A 23,845-nucleotide genomic window follows, 5' to 3' on the forward strand; every position below is an offset into this window, starting at 1 on the left:
CAGGTGTATGTGAGCTCACATGGAGATCTTGGAGTTCTCTTTCTTTCTTACTGAATTAGTTGGAAAATGGCATGACTTTTGGACAACGCCCAGAGGAAACCTCTGAAAGTACATCGTGGCTGGCTTTACATTTGCCTTTACATTGCTGATTGCAGTTTTACAAAATGTTTTAAGACTAAAGTGCAAAAGAAAAGGTTGTAAGGACAAACAAGAATGTTACTGATTGGTTTTGTCAACAGAAACAAATAAGGGTAACTGGGCTTGAATCCTGTCTCTGTTCCATGTTAAGTGCCTGACTTCTCTGTGGCTCAGTTCCTGGATTGTAAAATAACAGCATCTACTTCATAGGGTTGTGAGAATTAAACAATAAGTCACTTAGGATAGTGACAAATGATATGTACTGCCCAATGCTTTTTATTTTTATTTAATTCTTATTGTGATACTGAAAGTTGAATCCATAATGCATAAGCCACATTCCCAGCCCTTTAAAAATTTTAAAGAGTTAGTCCCATCAAAACTGCTCAGCTGTTAAGCAAAGATGCTGCCAAGACTGAAGATCTGACTTCAATTCTCAGAACCCAAATGGTGGAAGGCGAGAACCTTTCCAAAGTTGTACTGACTCTAAAAGTGCGCGCGCTCACACACACATACACACACACACACACACACACACACACACACACACACACAAACACACACACGTAATATTTTTTAAGAGAACTAAACCTCGCCAAATTGCCAAGGGTGGTCTCCAATTTTAGCTGGAGTTTCAAGACACAGTCTTCTTCTAATCACACAGCTAACAATCAATAAGGTCAGATAGTCTTACTCCAATTTCAGCAAACCTTTCCTGCCCACCTTGACAGTGCCCCGCCTCTTCCATTCCTCTTGTCCCGCCTCTTCTGGACGGTTGCGCGAGCCATGCCGGTCCTTGTAGTCCGTTCGCAGAGGCCTGTCGGCAAGTGCCTCTCTCGAGAACTGCATTTCCCAGAGTTCCTTGCGGCGGAGGCCGTAAAGCGCGGCGGTCGAACGGCCGGTTCCGGCTGAATGTCAGTGCGGGGCTGTGGGCCGGGGAGCAAGGTGCTTGGCGGTCTCTCCACCGCCCCCGCCGCCGCCGGCTGGGCTTGAGATGTCGCCGCGGAGGCCGGGCCGCTGGGCGGATCGGACATGAGACCGTGAGGCGGGCGACGGGGCTGGTCTGCGGACATGTTTGGACGCTCACGGAGCTGGGTGGGCGGGGGCCACGGCAAGTCCTCCCGCAACATCCACTCCTTGGACCACCTGAAGTGAGTGTGCGGGGCGCGCGGCGGGAAGGCCGCGGGGCCGGGCGCGGACGCCCAGACGGGGCTTGGCTTGCGGGGCGCAGAGGTGCGAGGAGGAGAGGGGCGCCGCGGGAGAGTAGTACGTTGATTGTTCTTAAGGCTTTGGAGCCAGGGCACCTGGCTTCGAACCCCGACCCTATGGCTTCTGGCCCTGTGACCTTGGACAAGTCGCGTGATTTTTCAGTCTCCAGACACCTAACCTGAAAAGTAAGGGCATCGCTGAGTTTTCGGTTTGTGGGCTGGAGTTGTCTTGATAGGGGACGGACTGTGGCCACTGGGCTTCTTGAGGTGGTATTTTAGACTACATAGTTACGAGGCCATTGGCCCCGGGTATCGGCCAGATCTGGATTTGAATTTAGTTAACCGTATGCATTTAGGCTTCAATTTCCTTCACTGTAAAACGAATAGAGTGACAGTACTACTTTTTGTAGTTATTTTTAGGGTTGGTTGGATAAGAGAATGAAGAAAACGCACAGAAGTGCTCTAAAAAGAACAGTGATTAAAAGAATACAAGTAATTTCAGAAGGCAGTCTGGAGGGATAGTCAGCAGCAGCACTTTGAGAGAGGACAGGGGCCTTCCAGAGTCCTGGGGAAGCAGGAAAGTACACAGAAGAGACTAGCTTTGCAGTTAGACCAGTGTTCAAATCCTGACTCAGCCACTTAACGACGGTGTAGCTTTGATCATATTTTATCTCTCTGTCCTTCCAATTTGCCATCACCAGCTGGGAACTATGAACTGTACAAGAATTGGGTGATGTTGAACATGCAAAGTGATTGATCCAGGATTGCTGTACAGTGGAGTGGCTAACAGGTAGTCAGGCTTTCCCAGCCCACTCCAGTTCCTTTCTATCTCTAAGTTCCATTCATTATACCAGGGCAGTCTTCTGTGACTCTGCTTATTTTCACTTCCTTTCTAGCTTTTGTTAAACTGACACTTCCTAGACAGGAGAACCTGCTTGGTTTCTTTGCAGTTGTATTGCCAGAGGATTGGAGGGGATGGCAAAGAGAGAGTAGTAGAAGACCTTAGAGAAAGGAGAGGCTCCAGGGAGAGAACTGAAGGTGGAGGTACCAAGAGGGTGAAGAAGACAGTTTTCAGAGGGGACCCCAGAAACTTTGTATGGGGATGGGAAGATGGTGGATTAACAACTTAAAGGAAGACATGGGTCCCTAGAAAGGATTGGAGGGCTTAAAAATTAGATGGGGCTTCCCCCTGGATGTTGGGGTACAGAATGACTTCTATCATGGAGCAGGGATTTAGTAAATGTTTGTAAATCTGCAAGCACAAAGAGCTGGATGGTTTGGGGTGGAGAGGAAAGGGGTAGAGGGCAAGAATGGGGGGCTGGTAGCAATTCAGAAATCTTAACCGCTTGGCAGATGGCCCAGAAAGGAGTGTGGATGAGTGGCTGAAGGAGTAGAAGAATGTGTGGGTAGACTTGACTGTGAAGGGGAGGGTGAAGGTCCTGAGGGGCTGGGTCTCCTCCCAGCCTAAGCAGGGCTAGCTCTCACTTAACTTGGGACTGTAGCCCCTTTAAATTCCCATTATTGTGTTACTTTGCCTTGTTAAGGATTTCCTGCGTGTTTTAGTCATCACGAGTCTATGAGTTTGATTGTGCCCTATATAGATAGACTTAGGGACTAAGATTCAGGTAGCTTAAGGCACGTCTCAATGCTAGTTTCTTTGTTATAATGTCTTTCTGGATAAAACTTCTCAGTTTGAGGAAACTTTTGATTGGGCTGCATGTGATGGCCAGTGGGACATCTTTGCTGTGAGTGGACACCTGGTGATGTAAGGGGCCTCAGGCTCCTTCCCGATATCCTGGGAATGCCTCTGGTTCGTTGTCGAGGTCCTGGGAAAAAGAGCTTGCCCACCTTAATTCAGGCTGATCTGTTTAATCCCTTTCACAGCTTCAGGAACCTGGGTATTGATTGGCACGGGACTTAGAAGATCCAGGGTGACTTGGAAAAGGGCACTGCAGACATCCAGTGCTGTCCCCACTGCTTAGGCTGCCCTTCATCTGCATTCTGAGTACAAACTCCTGAGGGAGTCTGCTAGCTGCTGCTAGGAGACCACAGTGGACTCAGGACTCTTCAGTGTGTCAAATATAGGGACTGTAGCAGTCCCAGCGGTCTGTAGAATCCCTTTATAGAAGCTTTCTGGAGGAGGCAACACCATATCAGAGATCCCGTGAGTGGGGAAGTGCCATCATATGGCACAGCCACATTAGGGGCACCATAGTCAGGTTTGTGGCCAATCCAGGTAGAAGCTCATAGTTATGAGAAGCAAGGGGCACTGTCAGACATGTAGGGCAATGAACACTTGGAGTTTGTCCAGATCTGGGGTGGGGGGTTGGGGAGCAGAGCATGGGCTTTTCAGTGCTGAAACCAGGAAAGTCTTAAGTAAACCAGAGCAGGTCACCTTCCTAGTCACTAAGTGACAGTCCCAAATCCTTTAAGACAGAACCAAGCCAAAGAACTCGTGCCCTTGCTATAACCCAGATGGTCTAGAATTCATGCTCCTCCTGCCTTAGTCTCTCTAGATCAGGGAGATTCCAGGATGCATCACCTTGCTGGTCTCCAGTACATTCTTGTCCTGACATAGCAGTCTTGGTGGAAAAGAGGTTAAGATTTTAAAAAAATTGAGAGTAGGGTTCTTTAGTTGTTGGCTTTATGTTTCTTTCTGCAGGATGACAGGGGTGTCTTTCTGTACTCCTGAGTGCTGGGATTACAGGCGTACAGCACTATGTCACCATGGCCTATCTCTGCTTAGCAAGCATTCTTTCCTTCACAGCACTTCCAGCTTCCCTGTTACACAGGGTTCACTTTTGCTAATAGTGAAAAGCTGTACTTGAGTTATTTACCTACCAAGTTTGGTCAGCCGTTTAGTTGGGGACAGGTGAATCAGTCAGGTTGCTATTCACGACACATCATTGATGGTTTATTGCCCAGACTAGTGGCAGGGCTGTGACATTAACTGACAAATGTCTACCCTAAGCAGAATCTCTACTTAGAGATTGTTACTGAAATGTCATTTGGAAAGGGGGACCGTGAGCCTACAAACTGATAGAACCTTGGTTGTTATGTTGTTGTCTCAATTCTAGTCACTTGATGGTGTCCAGATTCTTAGTCCAAGGACAGATCATGCTGAATTGCCTTACAAGTCAGTGGAGTCTATTGAATAGCTCTTGTAATTGAATGATGTGTTCTAGGTACACCGTAGCAGAGAGCAGGTGCTTAGTTAGCCAAAGCTGCCTCCTCCTCTCTTCTGGCCTCATTCTCAGCAGGTTCTGGGCACCACTGTGTCAGCTTAGCCATGCAAATTGGAACAAAGCTCATTTCTCTTTAAAGCTTGTGTTACTCTCACCTGTGCTATGTCATCCTACTCAGCCCCCTGTACAGGTTGCTGTTGTGCAACAGAGTTCCAGCAGGTCTCTCTCAACGCAGGCCATCTGAACCAAGGCCCAGAGTCCATGCCGTTCTCAGTGTTCAAGCCTTGCTTGCTCACTCTCAGAGGTTGTGGATCTCAGTTGCCAGGACAGGAGGCATCCTATATAAAGAATAAATTCTTGTAGGTTTCAAGGTATTTCAGACTCTGCCCCTACCATTGAACCTGGGAGCACAGTTGTAGGACTGTGCCTCGTGAGCAAACCCCTCCAAATGCAGACGTGTAGGATCTAAGAGATGAGTAGTTATTTTCAGGTTAGTGGGGTAGCAGGGGTGGGTAAGAGTGCCTTGAGAGAGCCTCCTGAAAGGTTGGGTGAACAGCGCATGCTGTCAGAGCTCCAGTTGTTCAGGGAGGCCTAGGACCCTAAGGACCAAGGCCAGACCCCACTGGGCCTTATGAGCCACTAGGGAACTGAGGTTGTATGCTGCAAAGAGTAAGGGCCCTTTATCATCAAGGAAGGTAAAGAGTTGGCGAGGGTAAAGGAGGGCCAGCTTGGAAGGGGAGAGCCACTTCCCACAGCAGCCATGCCTGGTGAGTTACAGTGGCAACTACTGGAATCCAAGCTTGTCACTGTGGTGGCCCTTCTCTCAGTCTGCAGTAGGTATCTACATGTCATCTGTCTGCACTCTTGTTCTCTCCATTCAACTTTCCCCTCCTTTTCTTCCCACCCATCCAAATACCTAGTTCTACCCTTAAATTACTGCTGCTTTTATGCAAAGTGCCACAAGGTTTTAACCAGTGAGAATCTCATGCTTTTATGTACTGTCTGATCTTTTCTGGAAGTGGATTAGTTACCAGGTCTTGTAGATTCTCCAAGTTTCATTCTGATCTTGAGTTAGATTCCTAGGGATCTGGCCAGGTTTCACAGGCTTGTCCTTTGTCCTAAGAGGGTGTCTTAGCTTGTATACATCTGCTTGTCTTTCCGCATTTGCATATACGCTCCATGAAGGCAGGGATCTGTGGTTTATTCATTTGGGGATTGTGCAGTATTTGTGCAGAGCCAGTGGTCCGCAAATACAAGTCACAAGGTGAACCAAAGAGGTACTCCTGGCCATTCTTTAAGGGCCTATGCAAGAGCTGTAGCTTTTTCTAGAGCAAATGGCCCTTCCTGAACCCATGCCTTGTATACTAGGCTCAGTTCCACTCTCTAGCCTGGTTTAATGTCTTGGGGTGATTCACCAGAAGCACACTGTTAACATGTCCCTCTAACCCTCCAGGCTGATCCACTAGTACCACCTGGTTCTGTTGTCCAGAATACTGGACACTGACCAAATGAGTTCAGGGCCCAGAATGGGACTTTCTGGGACTGTCTTGAGGATTTCAGCTCCTGAGTAGGCCAAACAGACACAATGTCCTTGACTTCTTTCTCATACCTAAGGGCTTATGATCTGGACATGAGTGTGATTTGGGGGTAAACTTCCAGCTCTGTCATGCTGTGCATACCTTCTCCCAGTCCAGCTTGTGGACAAGTCTCTAGGTTTTCCAATGGGAACTTCCTAGAGGCATGCAGAGTACAAGTCGTCAGACTCCCAGCCAGCCTCAGAGACTGCCTACTAAGGAGAGCTTGGGCCTTAGGCCTTGAGCTTCTTTTTCTAAAATGGACATGAGATTGGTTGTCAACACAGGCTTTTGTTAAGTGTTGTAGTTTGACTTGTGAAATAAAACTCTTGGGAAAGCATGGTCTGGGGAGGAGGTGGATTTGTTTGCATCTGTAGTCCTTGGCGATGAACCTCTGGTGCACTGGTCCCAGGCTGGCAGAAGGCTGTAGGGTTTCAGTCTAGGCATTGCAAGCTTGCCAGTGTGTAGGAGTCTGATATGGAGATTCCACAGCTGCTGAGTTCTTTTGGGCATTGATGACCTTCCTTACCATCAACTAGATACTGTCTTGATACTTCTTTTGTTTTTCTTATTGCTGAATATCTTCACTCTTTGGCAATTGCATACATGTATGTCATGCTTCTGGAGTATGTTCACTCCTGAGTTCCTCCTCTCCAGCACATCCCCTCCTCCCCAGCACATCCCCTCCTCCCCAGCACATCCCCTCCTCCCCAGCACATCCCCTCCTCCCCAGCACATCCCCTCCTCCCCAACACATCCCCTCCTCCCCAGCACATCCCCTCCTCCCCAGCACATCCCCTCCCACCTTGGTGTTCTTTCCTTTCCTTTGTAACCTACTGAAGCCAGTTTGGACTGCCTGCTGGAATTGACCTATCTTGTGGCTTAGTCTGGTTGCAGGTGACCAGAAGAGCATTTCAGAGTGCCTCCATCCTCCAGGATGTCCCGTGAGCATTGGAGGGAGTTCATGGCACATGAAGTTTTTTGTTTTGTTTTGTTTTCTGTATTTGGTTTCCTGTTGTGCTCTCATAAGTCCATGCAAATGCAATGCTCATAAAAATATTGTTTTTATTTACTTTATTGATTGAGGTTTTTCTTTTTCTTGTTTTGTTTTTGTTTTTGTTTTCCTGGTTTTGTTTTGTTTTGTGTCCAGGCTGACCTCAAACTTGCTATGTAGCTGAAGATGACCTTGAACTTCTGATCTTTCCATATCCATCTCCCAAGTGCTGGGACTGCAGGTGTGCAGCATGGCTGTGTTTTATGTTTTATGCTGGAACTGAGCCGAAGGCTCTGTGCATAGTAGGCAGACACCCTGCCAACTGAGCTACAGGCCTAGCTGTTGCTTACATTTTTCTATAGTAGACTGGGATCCAATTCCCTGGCTGTGATCATGACTCTAACCGTGTGGTGTGTGATCCTTGGGCCCCTCCCTCAGCTCCCCAGAGGGCCAACTCCATCCAGAGTTGTGGACAGAGCTGGCAATAGTAAACATACTTGTCTTTTGAATGATAAGATTCAAATGTATATACAGTTCAGTGAAAAAACATCATTGTAGTGGTTGTTATCTTCATGAGAGTGATTTTATTTGCTGTAGTTAAAGCACAAAGTTTGGTTTGGTCTTCTGGAATTGATATAGATAGGGCTCAGCTTACACATGAAGCCTTTGCAACTTCTATGTTCATCTAAGAGTAGGGAATCTTAATGCTCCTGGAAGGTGCAGGAGACATTGCTATGGGCATTCTTATCATTAGATATTCACAGTAGTTGTCAGTAGCAAACATGTTTCTATTTCAGTGTCAAATAGGGGAAATGGCCCAAAATGGACTTACCACGAACCTCAACTATTAAATAGAAGAAAATTCCAAGTAGTAGTCAGCTCTGGGCAGCAGAGCAGCTGACAATCTGCTCTTCCCTTTTCTCATTGTCAGAGTTTTCAGTCTTTCTAATATGCATTTTACATTTTGAAATAGAAAGTTATTAAGCTTAGCATCTCTAAAGTACTTTGAATGACATTTTCTCTCAAAAGCTCAGGAATGAGAGATCCACCCAGCTTCCCTGATACTCACAGGTAAATATATTTTGAGGGTCTCTTCCTAAAACATTGTCCAAAGCAGAGTGCTAGGCCCCGCAGAGACTAAAAGATGGGCAAGGTCCAGGTGTCACCATCACAGAGCCATCACCTGAGATCCAGTGGGCATGTCTGTGTATCCGCGGCTGACTTGTGGACATGCTGAACAGTGCTATGTACACTGTGCCAAGAAGCCTCTGGAGCTCAGCTGTGTGGCTCAGTGGCCTGGTGTGGGAAGGAGAAGTGGGGGGAGGAGGAAGGAGACGCAACTACCTGGGTGTGACTAATAAAAGCCATGTGAGGCCATGTCCAACTGATGTGAAGATATCAGGTCAGCTCTCCAAACCTAGCTAGGATTTAGGGCAGTGCCAAGGGGAATCCTAGCTGCATTTTTGTGTGAATTGGAGGTGTTTTAAAATATTTGTGGAAATGAGAAGGTTAAAAACAACCAATATAATATTGACAGAATGGAAGCCAAGAAGTTGGAAGGCTATAGTGCCACATAACACAATTTATCATGAAGCTGCAGCATTAGAGAACATAGAATTGACACTGGGTAGACAAATTGATCAGGAAGATTAGAACAACCATAGAGACTCACATATGTGGTCACCCGACTAATGAGAAAAGTGGCCCTGGAGTAAGCAGAGAAATGAAGACCTCATAAGTGGCAGTGGGACAGCCAGGTTATACATTAGTGTGGGTTGGTACCTGATACTACCAAGAAAACTATCCTTATGACAAGAGCTGTCTGGAGGTTGGCAATATGGCTCAGTGGGTTTGGTACTTGCTGCCTAGCCTCATGACCAGTGTTTGAACCTTGGGACTCACATGGTGGAAAGAGAGAATCAACTCCCTAAAGTTGTCCTCTGAGTTCTACACGTATCAATGGCATATGTGCACTCATGTGCGTACACACAAACACACAAATAAATAAATAAGTAAAAAACAAAATAATGTTTCCATGTGCTCTCTGAAGGAAAGATTTGTAAGTGTGACTCTAATAAAATGCAGAGGGCTGGTGAGGTAGCTCAGTGAGTACAGGCACTTGTGCAAGCCTGATGTCCTGAATTCAGTCCCTAAACCCAGTATGGAAGAGGAGAACTGATCTTGCAAGTTATCCTCTGACTTCCACATGTGTATTATGATATATGTATGCTTGCCCCCAGCCCCCATAATACAAACACACACACACACACACACACACACACACACACACACACATACACACACACACACTAATAAAACAATTTTAAAGGCTATTAGAAAGACAAGGAAAAAGGAGGCCAGTATGAAGATAAGGTATCCCTGTATGTATGAGCATTTACCACATAAGCATGGTCATGTCAAGGACCCCAGTGCTCAAACCAATAGAAATGCTAAGTCTTTCCCTGGGTCAAGCTTAAGAGAATGGCAAGGCTGGAGTTCAGATGTTGACAGTGGCTGCAGAAAGTATACATTTACTATAGCTCTCTGCTCCCAGATAACTTGTAGCCTGAGACTGCTGCCCTATAGAGATCCTCTACCAGGATTAGCTAATCTGCTTCTTTGTTTAGCTGTATGATGCCTGGTTGCAAGTGTGGCTTGCCCTGGCAACCTAGCCCTGGCTTTGCTGTGCGTATATCTGTGGTTTCTTCATTCCTGGTTGCTCTAGTCTGTGGTCACAGCATCACAGTTGGAGAAAACAAGCTAGAATATTTATTATCCAGTAAGGATTTACATATAAGATAGAGTTCTATAAGTATATAAAGAGTTCTATTAATAAGTAAATGTCACCAAGAATAATAAAGTGGACAAAAGTCTTGTAATTGGCCCTGCCCTAAAGAAGAAATGCAAATTTCCCATCACCGTGTGAGAGAAGGGACTGTTTAACCTCAGTCTTCCTGAGGTAAAACCCCCCAGGACACCATGAAAGCCTACAGAACTACACCACCAAAAAAGGCTGAGGACAAGTATTGGAGAGACGGTGAGCTCACGAGGACTCTGAGCGCGCCTCCCAGCCATGGGGCTGGCAAGGACTGGGTGTACCTAAGCCCTTTGTGCTGCCTTGGCCTGTGCAGTGCCAACACTGGGCATGTCCTATGGTTGGGTGAGTCTTAGAGTCGTGTGAAGCCTTCACTTGGTGCCAGGCTCATGGGAGTGCTTAGCACCTGCTGACTAACCTGTTCTTCATCTCTGAAAAAGCTTTTGAATAGGATATTTTTCTTTTTCTTTTTGCTTTTGAGATTATACTTTAATTACCACATTTCTCCCTTCCCTTTCCTCCCTCCAAGTCCTTCCATATCCTCCTCCTCTTCAAATCTATGGCCTCTTTTCACTAATTGTTATTGCATGCATATATGTAGATGCATGTGTATTACTAAATATAATGTGTTCAGTCTGTGTAATGTTACTTGTATGTATGTTTTCAGGGCTGTTTGACAGTAGACAGCTGCCAAAGTGTGCTCGTCTCTGGAGGGAGACCCTGTCCTGCTTCTGGCTTTCCTTGGTTGTCTGTAGTTCTTTGTGCAGGCTTGAAGCCTCGTGGGCTTTTCTCCATCCAGTTCACTGGTGCCATCCTTGTTCAGAACATGTCTGGGCAGTCATGTTATGGGTGTAGCTTCTGATGTTGTTAGGAGACACAGTTTCACAGCAAACACCCTGGTCCTCTTGGCTCTTATATCTTCCCACCCCATCTTCTGCAATGTTCACTGAGCCTTAGATGTAGGAGTGCTTTGTTGATGTGTCTGTCAGGATTGGGCTTTACAATTCTGCATTTTTTTGATTGGTTGAGACTTTCTGTAGTAGTCTCCTCTGTTGCAAAGAGACATTTCCTTGATGAGGGCTGGAAGCTAAACTTATCTGTGGGTATAAGGACAAATGTTTATAAATTTTTGTTAGGGTTTATGCTGGTTTAATAAATTAGTGGCTGTAGATTCTCCAATAACCATGACTTCACCAGCACTGTCTCATTAGCTAGGTTTCCAGCACCAGGCATGGCCTCCTTCTTGTTGAGCAGCTTTGAGTCCAATTGGAGAGCTGTTGGTTACCACCACGGTATGTGTGCTGTGACTGTACCTGATGGCATGCTGGTTGTTGATATGGTCCATAGGTGTCAAAGCTAGTAGGACTGTTGGTTGCCTCCCTCCCTCCTTTGCCTTCTGATACCATTAAAGCTAGGTCTCAGGAGAGGGTGTCCAGGTCAGTTCCAGCTGGGGCTTTGGACCCTGTTTCTGAAGTGCATGGTGTCTTCAGCAGTAGTAACTTACCTTCCACTCTGGGGGAGCCAAGGGCAACAACGTAAGCTGTGTGTTTTGGGAGTCTCTGAAACAGTCCTGGCCAACAACTCAAAAGAGGGCTTCACAGGTCTGGAATTGGAGTTTTTACTAGGTGGTCATTGGCTCATTGGGGGTGCACCACCAGCCCAGATGAGAAAAGTTCCCTAGTAGGACTTTTGGACGCAGTTACATAATGAAGGAAGCCATCCTAACTACAACTAGCACTTTAGTGGCCCTTCTCTTTTCCTCCTTCCTTCTTAGACAGGACAGGGTCTCATCATGTAACCCTGGCTGGCCTGGAACTCACTTGCCTCTGCCTCCTGAATATTGAGATTTCTTTGAAATGTTTGAGAGAAGGAATCACTATGTAGTCCATTTAGGTTGGCCTTGAACTCAGTCAAAGTCGTCCTCCTGCCTCAGCCTTTCTAGTGCTGGGCTTACAGGTATGCATACTCTATCCAGCTTAGTTCTCTCTTGCTTTACTTATCTGCTCTTGCTCTTCCCAATGCCACCAGAAGAACAGGTGCTCCCATTTTACAGAGGAGGTCATCAAGGTACAGAAAGATGAAGTAGCCTGCCTCAGGATCACCAGGTTGTTAGTGATGGAGATATCCAGACCTAAGTGTGCTAAAGCAGGTATCTTAATACCTACTGCCTCTCCAGAAATAACCCACAAGCTCCACTTCCTACTCTAAGTTCCTTGGACCTTTCCCACCTCAGTTTTTCCCTTGACGTCCTTTTTCTCTGACTGTCTGGGGCCAGCCTGATATCACCTTCTAAAGTCTGTGGAATTGTACAATCTAACAAGGATGTTCATAACAACCACCATCATGATGACCACAGTAGAACAGCAGCAGCTAAGACTGCTTGGGTGTGGTGCACCATGTGTGCCAGGCACCACACTTAGATGTTATAACATCATATTTCATCCAACAACCCTGTGAAAAGTCTTCTGAGGTTACTATTGTGGTTCCTTCTGTGTTCAGACAGACAGAGAGGTGAGTCAAATGCCTGTCTCAGAACACAGTTAGGAGGTGCCAGGGCCAGGGCCAGGGTCAAACCCAAGACTGTTGGATTCCAAGGCCTGATGAGCTCTTTTGTTGTTGGTTTGGGTTGGGTTTTGATTGGTTTGTTTGGTTTTTGAGACAGGATTTCTCTGTGTAGCCCTGGCTGTCCTGGAACTTACTAGGTAGACCAGGCTGGCCTAGAATTCACAGAGATCCACCTGCCTCTGCTTCCCAAGTGCTGGGATTAAAGGCATGTGCCCTGACAAGTTCTTATCCTAGCTCTGTGCTGTTTCTTGAACCCCTATTTGTATAGTATACTCCAGTGCATATTAGTACAGGCTGTCCCCTGCTCCATTCAGTCTTTATATAGCGCTTGCTATGTACCAGATAGTCTGCAGTGTATTGGAGTCACCATGATAATTAAGATGATTTTCCTGACTTGGAGGTTCCAGTCTAGTCAGGCAGACAGACCATGGAAAACACAGTGCTCTGTGAAGTACTTGCTGCTTCCCAAGAGGGGACAGCCAGGTCCTTATGGGAGTTGGAGGATTGGAGTAAAAAAGCATTGTCCAGGGAGAGAGGCAGAGTGTTGAATATGAGCAGCAGTTGCTGACTGGTAAGTCAGTGAGGGCAGTCTCTTCAGACAGCCCTCTCAGTTGAAGTCAGACCCTCAGAGTAGATGAGCTCACTCATGTTCCCAGTGAGCCAGAAATGTGCTGTGTGATGCCAGTGCTTGCGTGTATGCGATCCTCCTGCACATGTGTCATATCTCCAGAGTGGGAAGACTGCCTCTCCCTGACCTGCACTGTCAGCATTACCTTGTCTCTGGGAGTGTCCCTTATCCTGTGGATTGTGTGAAGAAGTCATTAGTGGTCACGCTGGGAGTGGTGCAGCAGCTGTCAGATTTTAAGAGAGAGGGCTGAGGATACAGCTCTGCTGTAAAGCATAGGTGCAGCATATAAGAGGCCCTGGGTTTGATCCTCAGTAATGCATGCATATGCACATGCACACACCATTTTAACCCATTCATCCAGTAGCCTAACTCAATGGGGTTGCATGGGAGCTGCATGGGGAACAGCTCAAACAGGTGCAGCAGGTGCAGGAGGCCTGTGCAGCACAGTTTAGGAAAGTGTTCCTTGTAGGGTAGGCACGAGGATCACAGTGGACACGTAGCTTTGTTCCGGGTGCTTCAGGTACTGCTGAGTTACTTCCTTGTAGAGGAAAGTGGGACTTGTGTCCACACATGCAGCATCGTGGGAAGACCTAAGTACCAAGGTTAGGCAATTTATCTTTTTAGAGGGCTTTACCTTGTTGCATGCTAAAAACTGCATTTCAGACTGGGCATGACTGCCAAGATGAACAGATTACAAGTTCTAGGTTTACCTGGGCTACAGAGCCAGTTCAAAGCCAGTTGGGTCAAATTACTGAGACCCTGTCTCAAAATAAAATATAATAATGAAAAACGGGAGGTGAATATTGGATGGAGCTTGGAGACTCCAAGCTTAGAGTTGGAGGAAGGATTGAGGGCCCCAAAAGGGGTAGGAACTCCACCAGAAGACCAACAGAGTCGACTAACCTGGACCCCTGGGGGGTTCTCAGAGACTGAACCGCCAACCAAAGGTCTGGACCTAGACCCCCTGCACATATGTAGCAGATATGCAGCTTGGTCTTCATGTGGATCCCAACAATTAGAGCAAGAGCTGTTCCTAAAGCTGCTGCCTGTCTGTGGAATCTGTTCTCCTAGCTTGGCTGCTTTGTCTGGCCTCAGTGGGAGAAGAAGCACCTAGCCCTTCAGAGACTTGATGTGGCAGGGTTGGGGGATACTCAGAGGGGACCTCCACTCTCAGTGGTAGGGGGATGGGGAGCAGGGACAGATCAGGATGTAAAGTGAATAAAAAAAATAGAATAGAGACGAGCCACCCTTTGTTGATTAAGCATATATGCATTGTTATAAAAGAGGCTTTTACAGGTAAAATAAAAATATTTTCTTGTAAAAATGATGACAGACTAATCTATAATGTTATTTTATTCTTTGTAATCTATGACTTACCAAATAGTAAAATATGTCTTGCAACATTAAAAAAAGAAAAAGAAAAAAAGAAAAGAAAAATGGGAGGTGAGGTTGTAGTTCTGTGGCAGAGCCTTATCTATCATGTCAGACAGTATAGTTAGAACACTTAACACTTGGACCTGTCTCTAAAATGTAGACATAGCTAGGAGCAGCTAAGCCTAATTATTCTACCTCCAAGGTTCTTTGTTCCCTGCTTTTCTGGACTGTAGGGAACAGTCCCTCTACTCTTGCTCTTCCAGCCTCTGACAGATGCCTTGAGCCACCTCCTTTTGATCCAGCTTTTCCCTCCCAATTAAGCCTGCAGCCCTGATAGGTGAGGTCTCCTGGACTTTAGCCTCCCAGCCTTTGTACTCTAGATTCCACAGATGGGGATTCTTCCCTTGAGCAGGAGTCACTCATTCTGTCCTACACTGAGTCCTGGTTTCCATGGTGTGCTCCACTAGATTCTGAAAGCAGTCTTTAGTGTCCTAGGCTCTGGCTAAGGGATGTCTGATCCTGATCTCTGACTCCATCACCAGCTTTGCTTTGAGTCCTACATCAGGTACCTGGCACCGACTGCTATTTCTTGGCATCCATCACTGACAACTGAGACAAGCCATGCTTGTTCATCCTTTAGTTTCACTGAATCGGAATCCTCATGTGTGCTTTGGGAGCCTCTGATTTTGCCAGCTCTGTAATTTGTTTGCATCCTGAAGTTTTTGGGTGCTGGTTTCAAGGGCTTGGCAGTGCTCTTGCCTCAATTTGGGCAGATGTGTCCCTGGCATGTAACGCTTCAGAGCTCCTTCTGCCATTTTTTGTGGGTGGGGGGTGGCCTCTCTCTCCATCTGAATGGGAAACTGTACTAACATAAACTTAACCACTGCTGTGTTGTGAGTGTTGCCAATGGCCCTTGGGCCTGGCTTTCATGTTGGTTTGAGTAAGCTCTTATTTCTCCTTTTTTTTCTAGGTACCTGTACCATGTTTTAACAAAAAACACCACTGTCACAGAACAGAATCGGAATCTGCTTGTGGAGACGATCCGTTCCATCACTGAGATCCTGATTTGGGGCGATCAAAATGACAGCTCTGTGTTTGAGTATGGCTTGCAGTGTTTTTGTTTCCTGGTTCTTCCACTTCCTTTGGGTGTCCTTCCAAGTGTATACCATGAGTCATTCCTGATGACGTCAGGAACTGATACTAATTCCATCTTGCCTGAATATCTGTATCAAATGTCCTTGAGAGAATGTTGAGGTGCAAGCCCAAAAGGGGAGAGCTATGGAAATGAGTTTCTCTAGAAAAGCTGAAGATATTGTGGATAACATTCCAAGTTGTGCCCCATCATCTACTCTAGTGCAAGAAGAGTATCCTGGATAGTTAGATCCTGCCCTAAGGGAGTTGCTGAAGGCCAGCATTTAGTGTGTTTATTTTAGTTTATTTATTGCTTTGCATATGTGTACATGTGTCTATGCATGTTGGAACATATGCGGGCATATATTTAGGTGGGTATATATGCATGTGTGCACACATGTGCATGTTTGTGGAGATCAGAGGTTGATGTCAGGTATCTTCCTCCACCACTCTCCACTTTATTTACTAGAATTAAGGTCTCTTGCTGAACCCAGGGCTTGTTAGTTCAGTCTGGACCAGTGGTTCTCAACCCTTGTCATGGCCCTGTCACAGTAATTGCCTGAGACCATTGGAAAACACAGCCGTTTACATTACAGTTCATAACAGTAGCAAGGTTACAGTTATGAAGTAGCAGCAAACATAATGATGTGGTTGGGAGCCACCACAACATGAGGGACTGTACTAAAGGGTTGTAGTGTTAGAAGGCTGAGAACCAGTGACCTAGACTAACTGGCCATCTTGTCCTCAGGATCCCTGTCTCTGCTTCCTGAGAACTTGAATTACAGGAGGCTGCCATACCCACCCAGCTTTTGTGTGGATTCTAAGGATCTGACCTCATGCCTCTGAGCCATCTCCCTAGCCGCTAGCATGTTTACTGAGGGCCAGCAACGGTGCTGAGCTTTGAGAGTACAGTCTACCAAATTTGCTGCTTGGCACACATGGAAGCCCTGTTGTGTCCCCATGTGTAGCTGGTAGACAGTGAGGTAGCCTCTCATACCCAGAGTCTACCAAGCCGGAAAAATAATTCTTTCTATACAAGCGTGAATTCGAATCCCCAGAACCTATATAAAAGTTATGTATGGCAACATACATTTGTAATCCCTGTGCTTGTATGGTAAGATTGGAGGCAGAAACAGGGAAATCCCTGAAAGGTGGAAGACAGGTCAGGTAGCTTGTATATGCAGCAGCAATGCCACCTGCCTCAAACAAGTGGAAGGTGAGCACGAACATCCAAAGCCTTCCTCTGACTTCCACACTTGATATGGTGCAGTATGTCCAACACTGTCCATACTGTCCACGAAACATACAAACATCTACCTTGAGAGCTTCACACTACGTTACTAGTCACCCAGGCAGCAAAGTCCAGGCACAGATGTTTGACAGCTTCCTCCGTTGGCCACTCAGTGATATTGAGTGTGTTCATGATTCAGGAGAACCGCTGCTTTTTATAACCTAAAGCGGAGGCAGACAAAATAGGTCAGGTGCCTGAAATGCTCTGGGGTCAGTTGGAGCAGTGTGTGTAAGTAGGCAAGCTCCTGGACTCAGAGCAAGAAAAGAACTGACAGTTTTTTAAGGTCATATTTTATCACTCACTTATTTTATTATTCGCTTTATGGATTCAAACAAAATTATGTGGCAGTGAGTGTCAGGCAACTGGTCCCTATGGAGCTGACAGGTGAGGAGAGAGGACCACCAAGAACTGAGTCAACCAGCAGACTTATGTGACTACAGGGACTTTTCCTTTTCTCTCTGTCTTTCTATCCAACCAGCCTACCTGCCTACCTACCTACCTACCTACCTTCCTTCCTTCCTTCCTTCCTTCCTTCCTTCCTCTCTCTCCTTCCCCTCTTTCTTTCCTTACCCCCTTTCTGTCTGTCTGCCTGTCTTTCTCTCTCCCTCCCTTCCTCACTCCCTCCCTCCCTTCCTTCCTTCTCAGAGACAGTTTCCTATATTCCAAGCTAGCTTTGAATTCAGTGTAGCTAAGAGGATGACCTTGAACTTCAGGTTTTCCTGCCTCTGCCCAAGTGCTGGGATTACAGATGCATGCTTCCACACTTGCCTTATGTTCTGCTGGGCAAGCACTCTACAGCTGAGCTGTATCCCAGCCTTTGATTATTCCAAACTGATCCTGTTCAAATACACTAAACAAATATGTAGAAACAAACAACATCTTTCTTAAAGGAAGGTCCTAGTTCTAACACACAGAGAGAGAGAGAGAGAGAGAGAGAACTGAGGTGTGTACCTGGCCAGTGCTCCTGGCTGTGTGTCATTCCAGCACAAGAAAGCAGAAGCAGACCTGGGGACTGTAGGATGCCTCCACATCGTTGTCTTCACCTTTTTTCAAGTTCTTTGCCCAGAGATCTCAAAACTGCACACTTGACAACAGAAGTGAAAAGCTCTGCTGTCACTCAGCTTCCTTGGGCCTTGCTGGGAGCACAAAGGAAATAGGTTTTATGGGAAGCTAAGGATTCAGGTTGTGTATGTGCTGGGGAACGATGCTTGTAGTGCACAGACTACTGTGGTCACTTAGCAGCAAAAGAGCATCCCCATTCTGTCAGAATCTAGTTCACCATTTCACATAAGTAGCACCGCCCTGGTCTGCGTAGACAGGAAGAGAAAGAGTCAGAGTGCATGTGTTGTTCTCCATTGCAGATGGGATCATGGGCACTGAGGCTATCTAGGCAAGTGTCACAGTCTAGTCGTGCCGCGGGTGGTCTTCATAGGGTGAGCCTACACATAGTAGCTGTGAGCGTATCACCCACTGATCCTTTCTTGTTCTTTCCCAGCTTTTTCCTGGAGAAGAACATGTTTGTTTTCTTCTTGAACATTCTGCGGCAGAAATCAGGCCGTTATGTGTGTGTCCAGCTGCTACAGACCCTGAACATTCTCTTTGAGAACATCAGCCACGAGACATCACTCTGTAAGGATGTTCTTGCCATTTGCCTGTGTACTGCTCAGTGTCGGGTGGTTTCATGTGTGTGTCCCACCCATTTTATTCTGCCCAGGCTTTACCCCAATAGGCTTAGTGGCTTGGACAGTAAAAGTATGTTGCCCACTGTTCTAGAAGATGGATAGCCAATTTGAAGCTGAGATCAGGGCTGTTTTCTGGTGGGGGTTTCTTCTTAGTTTATAGAGAGCTGCTGTCTGAATCTGTTGTCTGTTATTGTAACAAATTCACTGAGACTAAGTAATTAAAAATATTTTTTACTTCTTAAGTGCATGGGTGTTTTGCCTGCACGTATATCTATGTTCCATGTGAGTGCCTAATGCCTGCTGAGGCCAGAAATGGGTATTGGATACCCTGGAACTGGAATTAAAGGCTGGCTATGAGCCACCATGTGTGTTCTGGAAATCAAACCCAGGTCTTCTAGAAGAGCAGCTGGTGCTCTTAACCACCAAGTCATCTCTTAAGCTCTGAGAAATTAGGTCATTTAAAGAAATGAGCTTTATTTTGGCTTAAGATTTTGAAGGCCAAGAAGTTCAAAATTAGGTATCCATGTCTTGTGAGAACCTTCTGCTGCTTCAACTCACAGCCAAAAAGTCTGTAAAAAAGACCATATATTTGCACATTAAGCACATGGTAACCTGATTTTTTTTTTTTTAATCTGTGAGCTTTACAGTGCAGGTAATCCCCATTGCAAAGCTTCAAGTGTTCCTTTAAAAAGTTTGATTGCATTTACTTATTTGCGTGCATATATGCACATGAGTGTGTGCACGTGCTCAGAAGTGAGTGGTGACCATTCTTCTTCTGTCTGTGGGTCTCAGGATTGGTGGCAAGAACCTTTACTTTCTGAGCCATCTTGTCAGCCCACAGGAACTTGCTCTTAAGGTAACTAACTAGTCAAAAACCAGGAGAGGAAAAATTCACAGTGAGAAAGACATTAACCCACTCATGACAGCTTCATTCCATCACCTAAATACCACTCCCTAAGCCTTATATCCTAACATGGCCTCATTACAGGAATAGAGGTTATGACATATGAAACTTGACACATTAGGCCTTAGCTGCCTTCTCACAGTACCTGGCCCTGCCTGTGAGAGAATGAAGTCAAAGAGCTCAATCTCTGGTCTCTCTGACTCTGTTGTGTCACTGATTCTGTCAGGGGTGGACCCTGATCTTGAAAACTCATTTAACCTTAATTACTCCTGAAAGTCCTGTCATCACATGCAGTCACATTGGGAACAACACTTGTAGCTTTTAAATATGTTGAGGGTAGTTCAGTGTGGTAGGGTTCTAAGGACTACGAGAGGGGTCTCCTGCTGATTGACTCATTAGGGGAGCAGGCTGCTGCATTCCCTCTGCATGGTTCAGTTTTAAAGATCTAATGGCTGAGGAGTGCATAGGCCAGCACTTCTAAGAGCAATGGAGAAAGAAGGCCAGAGAGGCCTTAGCCCCCACCTCTCTGCTTCAGTTTTGTTGCCCAACAAGCAAGAGTTTAACTCAGTTCAACCCTCAGTAAGCCCCATTTATTTTTCTGGGAGGCAGGGACTACTGAGGCTGTCATTATAAATAACTCCAAGAAAGTTTGAGTCATGGACCGAAAGTAACCAGTCCAGAAAGTCCAGAGTAGAAATGAGATTTCAGCACAGGAGAATAAGCTCAGGGGTCCTCAATGTGGTGCTGGTATTTTCTGGAGCTGCTCTTAGTTGTCATAGTCCATCCAAGTAGAGGGAAGCTGCTAAGCATCCTGCAGTACCCAGGACAGACCTTCAGCAGCACATTACCAGGTCCTTATCCATGCTGGGACTGAGCCAGCCTGATCTCATTCTGTGCTAGCTTACTTCAAATGCAGCACAGTGGCAGGCCCTGCTCTTGAAGGCAAGAGAAAAATGGTGGAGCCCCCAGAGCACAGTGATGACCTTAGCAGTGGCCACTAGGTGGTGCTGCAGCCACAGATGCACCCTCCTCCTCCTTCCCCTGACTGCAATCTGACAGATGGAGCTAATTCATATCTCCCTGCGTAGTTTCCCTTGTTATCGGCTTCTATTTCGCTGGATGTGGAACAAGTGTGGTTTCTGAGCTCTGAGGGGAAGATAATGCTCTGAGGTGCGAGCTCAGAGCTCAAGAGGAACTGAACACCCAGGGTTGTTCTGAGGCCACTGGGACAATTCCAGAGTCTTGAGCTTTAATATGGGGTCCCTGGAGTTTTATCTTGGCGACCCTTTTGAAATCCATCTAGGACTAGGATTAACAGTCCATCCTTTGAAAGTCTTAGCTTCTTAGTGAAGTATCTTGAAGATGTGATGTGAACCCTTTGAGGTGGTCTCTGCTGTGCAGCTGACATGTTCATCACCTTCCAGAACCTCCTGGCTGAGAATTTCAGACCTCTAAGTGGGGGCCATTAGCTGTCCCCACCAGTCACCAGTCTGTAATGGAGAACTTAGCTGCCTCACAAGGCTAAGGTCTTGGGACCTTTATCCAGCCTCCCCACTTCCCCCACACATAGCCCCTGATGATCCTTTCTGCCTCTGCATTGCTGTTAACTATTTCAGATTCTGTTCAAAAGTGATCTGACATGTGCATGGCTCTAAAAGGAAGTGGGAGCAGTGTGGGAGCTGCCTGAGAAGCCCAACAGACACACCTCTGGCTTTCAAGGCAGTTTATTAAAAACAACTTCTGAGGCAGTGTTCTCTTTGTGGTCCAGTTTGGCCTCAGACTCTCAGTCCCCCTGCCTTAGCTTCCAAAGCATTGGGTTTAAAGGTATGTGCCACCATCACAGTTATATGTATACCATTATGCCACACTGCTTTTATTTTTATTTATCAGTTTTAGTGGGGGAGTCATTGTAAAACAGCAGAACGTAATCCCAGAAGTGCAGTCAGGCGCCTGTAGCCTCCCGCCCTGCACCCAGCCATGCAGGCGGTCCCACTCACTCTGCTCCCACTAGCCATGCACCCAGCCATGCAGGCAGTCCCATTCACTCTGCTCCCACCAGCCATACACCCAGCCATGCAGGCAGTCCCACTCACTCTGCTCCCACCAGCCATGCAGGCCGTCCCACTCACTCTGCTCCCACCAGCCATGCAGGCCGTCCCACTCACTCTGCTCCCACCAGCCATGCAGGCCGTCCTACTCACTCTGCTCCCACCCGTGTTGTCTTCTGTTCCTGCATGTGACTCTCCCTGGTCTGTATTGTTATTAAATGAACCTGACTGTGGGCATCTAGGTGCTTTCCAGGTTTTCACTATTACGCTATTACAGGGAAGCTTTGTACAGTGACTACTGTTGCCTGTTTGTTTGGTGACCTAAGTAACAGAGGCCCAAGAGACTGAGATTACTTACTGACTCCCAGGTTTATTATAACAGAATACCACAGAATGTCAGCTATAGTGAGGGGGTAGTAGAAAAATCCCAGCCTCACAATGGGCCCCTTTACTGATCCCTAACCCCCACAGAGCCTTGTAGAGGACTTAGAGAAGTCCCTGTGGGGAGCAGATGAACCTTGAGGCTGTCCCAGGTGTAGAATGTAGCGAGACTTTCTTCACATATCTGAAGCTACTAGCTTTTGTGCCATTTGTGGCCCAGAAGCCACTGGCCTATAAATATAGAGCTCACTGAGATATCCTAATCCCCTTCTCCTATTCCCATTGCCAGATCACAAGTGTTCCAGTTATCAGAAGCACCTAAGTTTTATGTTACATGGTAAATCATAGGTGGATAAGTAAGTTGGGGACAGTTTTAAAAATGCACTAGACAGCAGCAAAGAGGGGGAGGTAGTTTGGCAATGACAACACTCAGATGCAGTGACAAGTTGAGAGGCCAGACACTAACACCCTCATCCTGTTTGACTCCTCTGTGTAAAGTTCACAAGAAGGTGTACAAATCTGTAGAGATGGGGTTGAAGTGGTCCCCTGTCTTGAGAGAAGATGCTGACAGGGCAGGGGTATGAACAGGCTTCCTGAGGAACTGCAAACGTACTGGGCCTTAACTGAGTGGGGGCCTACAAAGCATACATCTGTATATATGTCCCTCAAGCAGACACCTGAGGCTCACATGCTTGTGTGTTAAATACGTATGTGCAGGAACTTGAGGTTATATACAGTTCCATTTCCACATATAGCAAGCTTACCTGTAGCACTCGTGACCATGATTCACTTAATAATGTGTTCAAGATTTTTAGGGCCCTGCCCCATTCTCCTGGCCTCTCTTGGAGCTGGCCCCAAGAACTGCCTCAGGTCTTAGAGGCACAAGAGCCGCCTGGCTGCATTATCTTTCACTATGTTGATCACTAGGGTTGATTTGGCTGATCTTGCTGTCTGGGTTAGTGGTGTTGACACCTTCACTGCCTTGGGTGTATTCCTTCATAAGGTCTGTGCTTGGTTGACTGTGGCAGCCTCCCCGACAGAGGTCGGGGTGTGAGTAGTGCTGTTCCCCTTAGAACTAGGTAAGTGCTGGGGAACTAGGGCCTGAGGTGCTCAACCTGGTGTTGGACACACGGTGGGAATGCAGGGACTCTGAGGAGACTGTCAGTGGGTAGAGATTGGAGACACATGCAGCCCTTTTTGGCATTCAGGCCTGAAAATGTCTTCTGATGGCCATGTGGGCTAGCAATGAACAGAAAACATGCTTGAGTCTGTCTCTTTGGGTTCACAAGGTTGGCCACAGGCTCCGTCCTGGAAGGGCCTGTGCTTGCTGGCGCTTCTGCATAGTGTGTGCTTTCTTTAACGGGTGAAGCTTAAGCTGCTCTTTGTGCTCACTAATTGAGCTGTGCTCCTTACCCAGCAGCCTTTGCTGGCATCTCCCCAGTACAAGCTCACCTGTTCCACTTTGTGTTCTCTCTCCTAGATTATTTGCTGTCTAATAACTATGTAAATTCGATCATTGTCCATAAATTTGACTTTTCCGATGAGGAGATCATGGCGTATTACATATCGTTCCTGAAAACACTTTCATTAAAGCTCAACAACCACACTGTCCATTTCTTTTACAATGAGGTGAGTGGCGACCAACAGGTGTGTACTGTCAAGCTAATCCAAGCATGGAGGCCTTTGCTCTACAAAGCACTTTCCTGAGCACAGGCTTTGGTATACTTAAATAAAATTTTTTGTTTTTAAATATGTGGTGTGCGTGTGTGTGCACATACGTGGGGGCATGTGTGCAAGTATGTACATGTGTATTCTGGGTTTCTGGAGGCCAAGCAAGGGCTGTAAAATTCCTACTTTATCCCTCTCTGGTTTGTTCCTTTGGATCTCTTCCTGGGCCAGAAGCTTGTTTGTGTCTTTCAGGTAGGCTGGC

At 46.6% G+C, this 23,845-nt stretch overlaps 1 protein-coding gene across 11 annotated transcripts in view; it reads left to right on the top strand.

Moving 5' to 3' along the window:
• Window positions 1-981: 981 nt before the first annotated feature.
• The window catches only part of Clec16a (C-type lectin domain containing 16A), a 216,460-nt gene continuing 193,596 nt past the window's right edge, over window positions 982-23,845 (top strand). For 8 of the 11 annotated variants that reach the window (XM_031362522.1, XM_031362461.1, XM_031362506.1 and 5 more), the window contains exons 1-4: window positions 985-1,286; window positions 15,449-15,577; window positions 18,396-18,529; window positions 23,396-23,544. In XM_031362522.1, coding sequence (XP_031218382.1) covers window positions 1,207-1,286; window positions 15,449-15,577; window positions 18,396-18,529; window positions 23,396-23,544 — 492 coding nt within the window. In that variant the 5' untranslated portion in view covers window positions 985-1,206. Of the gene's footprint in view, window positions 1,287-1,332; window positions 1,530-15,448; window positions 15,578-18,395; window positions 18,530-23,395; window positions 23,545-23,845 lie in introns of those variants that run through there. The other 3 variants (XM_031362484.1, XM_031362528.1, XM_031362512.1) reach the window with 3 other exon arrangements.

Source organism: Mastomys coucha, unplaced genomic scaffold (assembly GCF_008632895.1).
Source record: "Mastomys coucha isolate ucsf_1 unplaced genomic scaffold, UCSF_Mcou_1 pScaffold12, whole genome shotgun sequence".
NCBI lineage: Eukaryota > Metazoa > Chordata > Mammalia > Rodentia > Muridae > Mastomys > Mastomys coucha.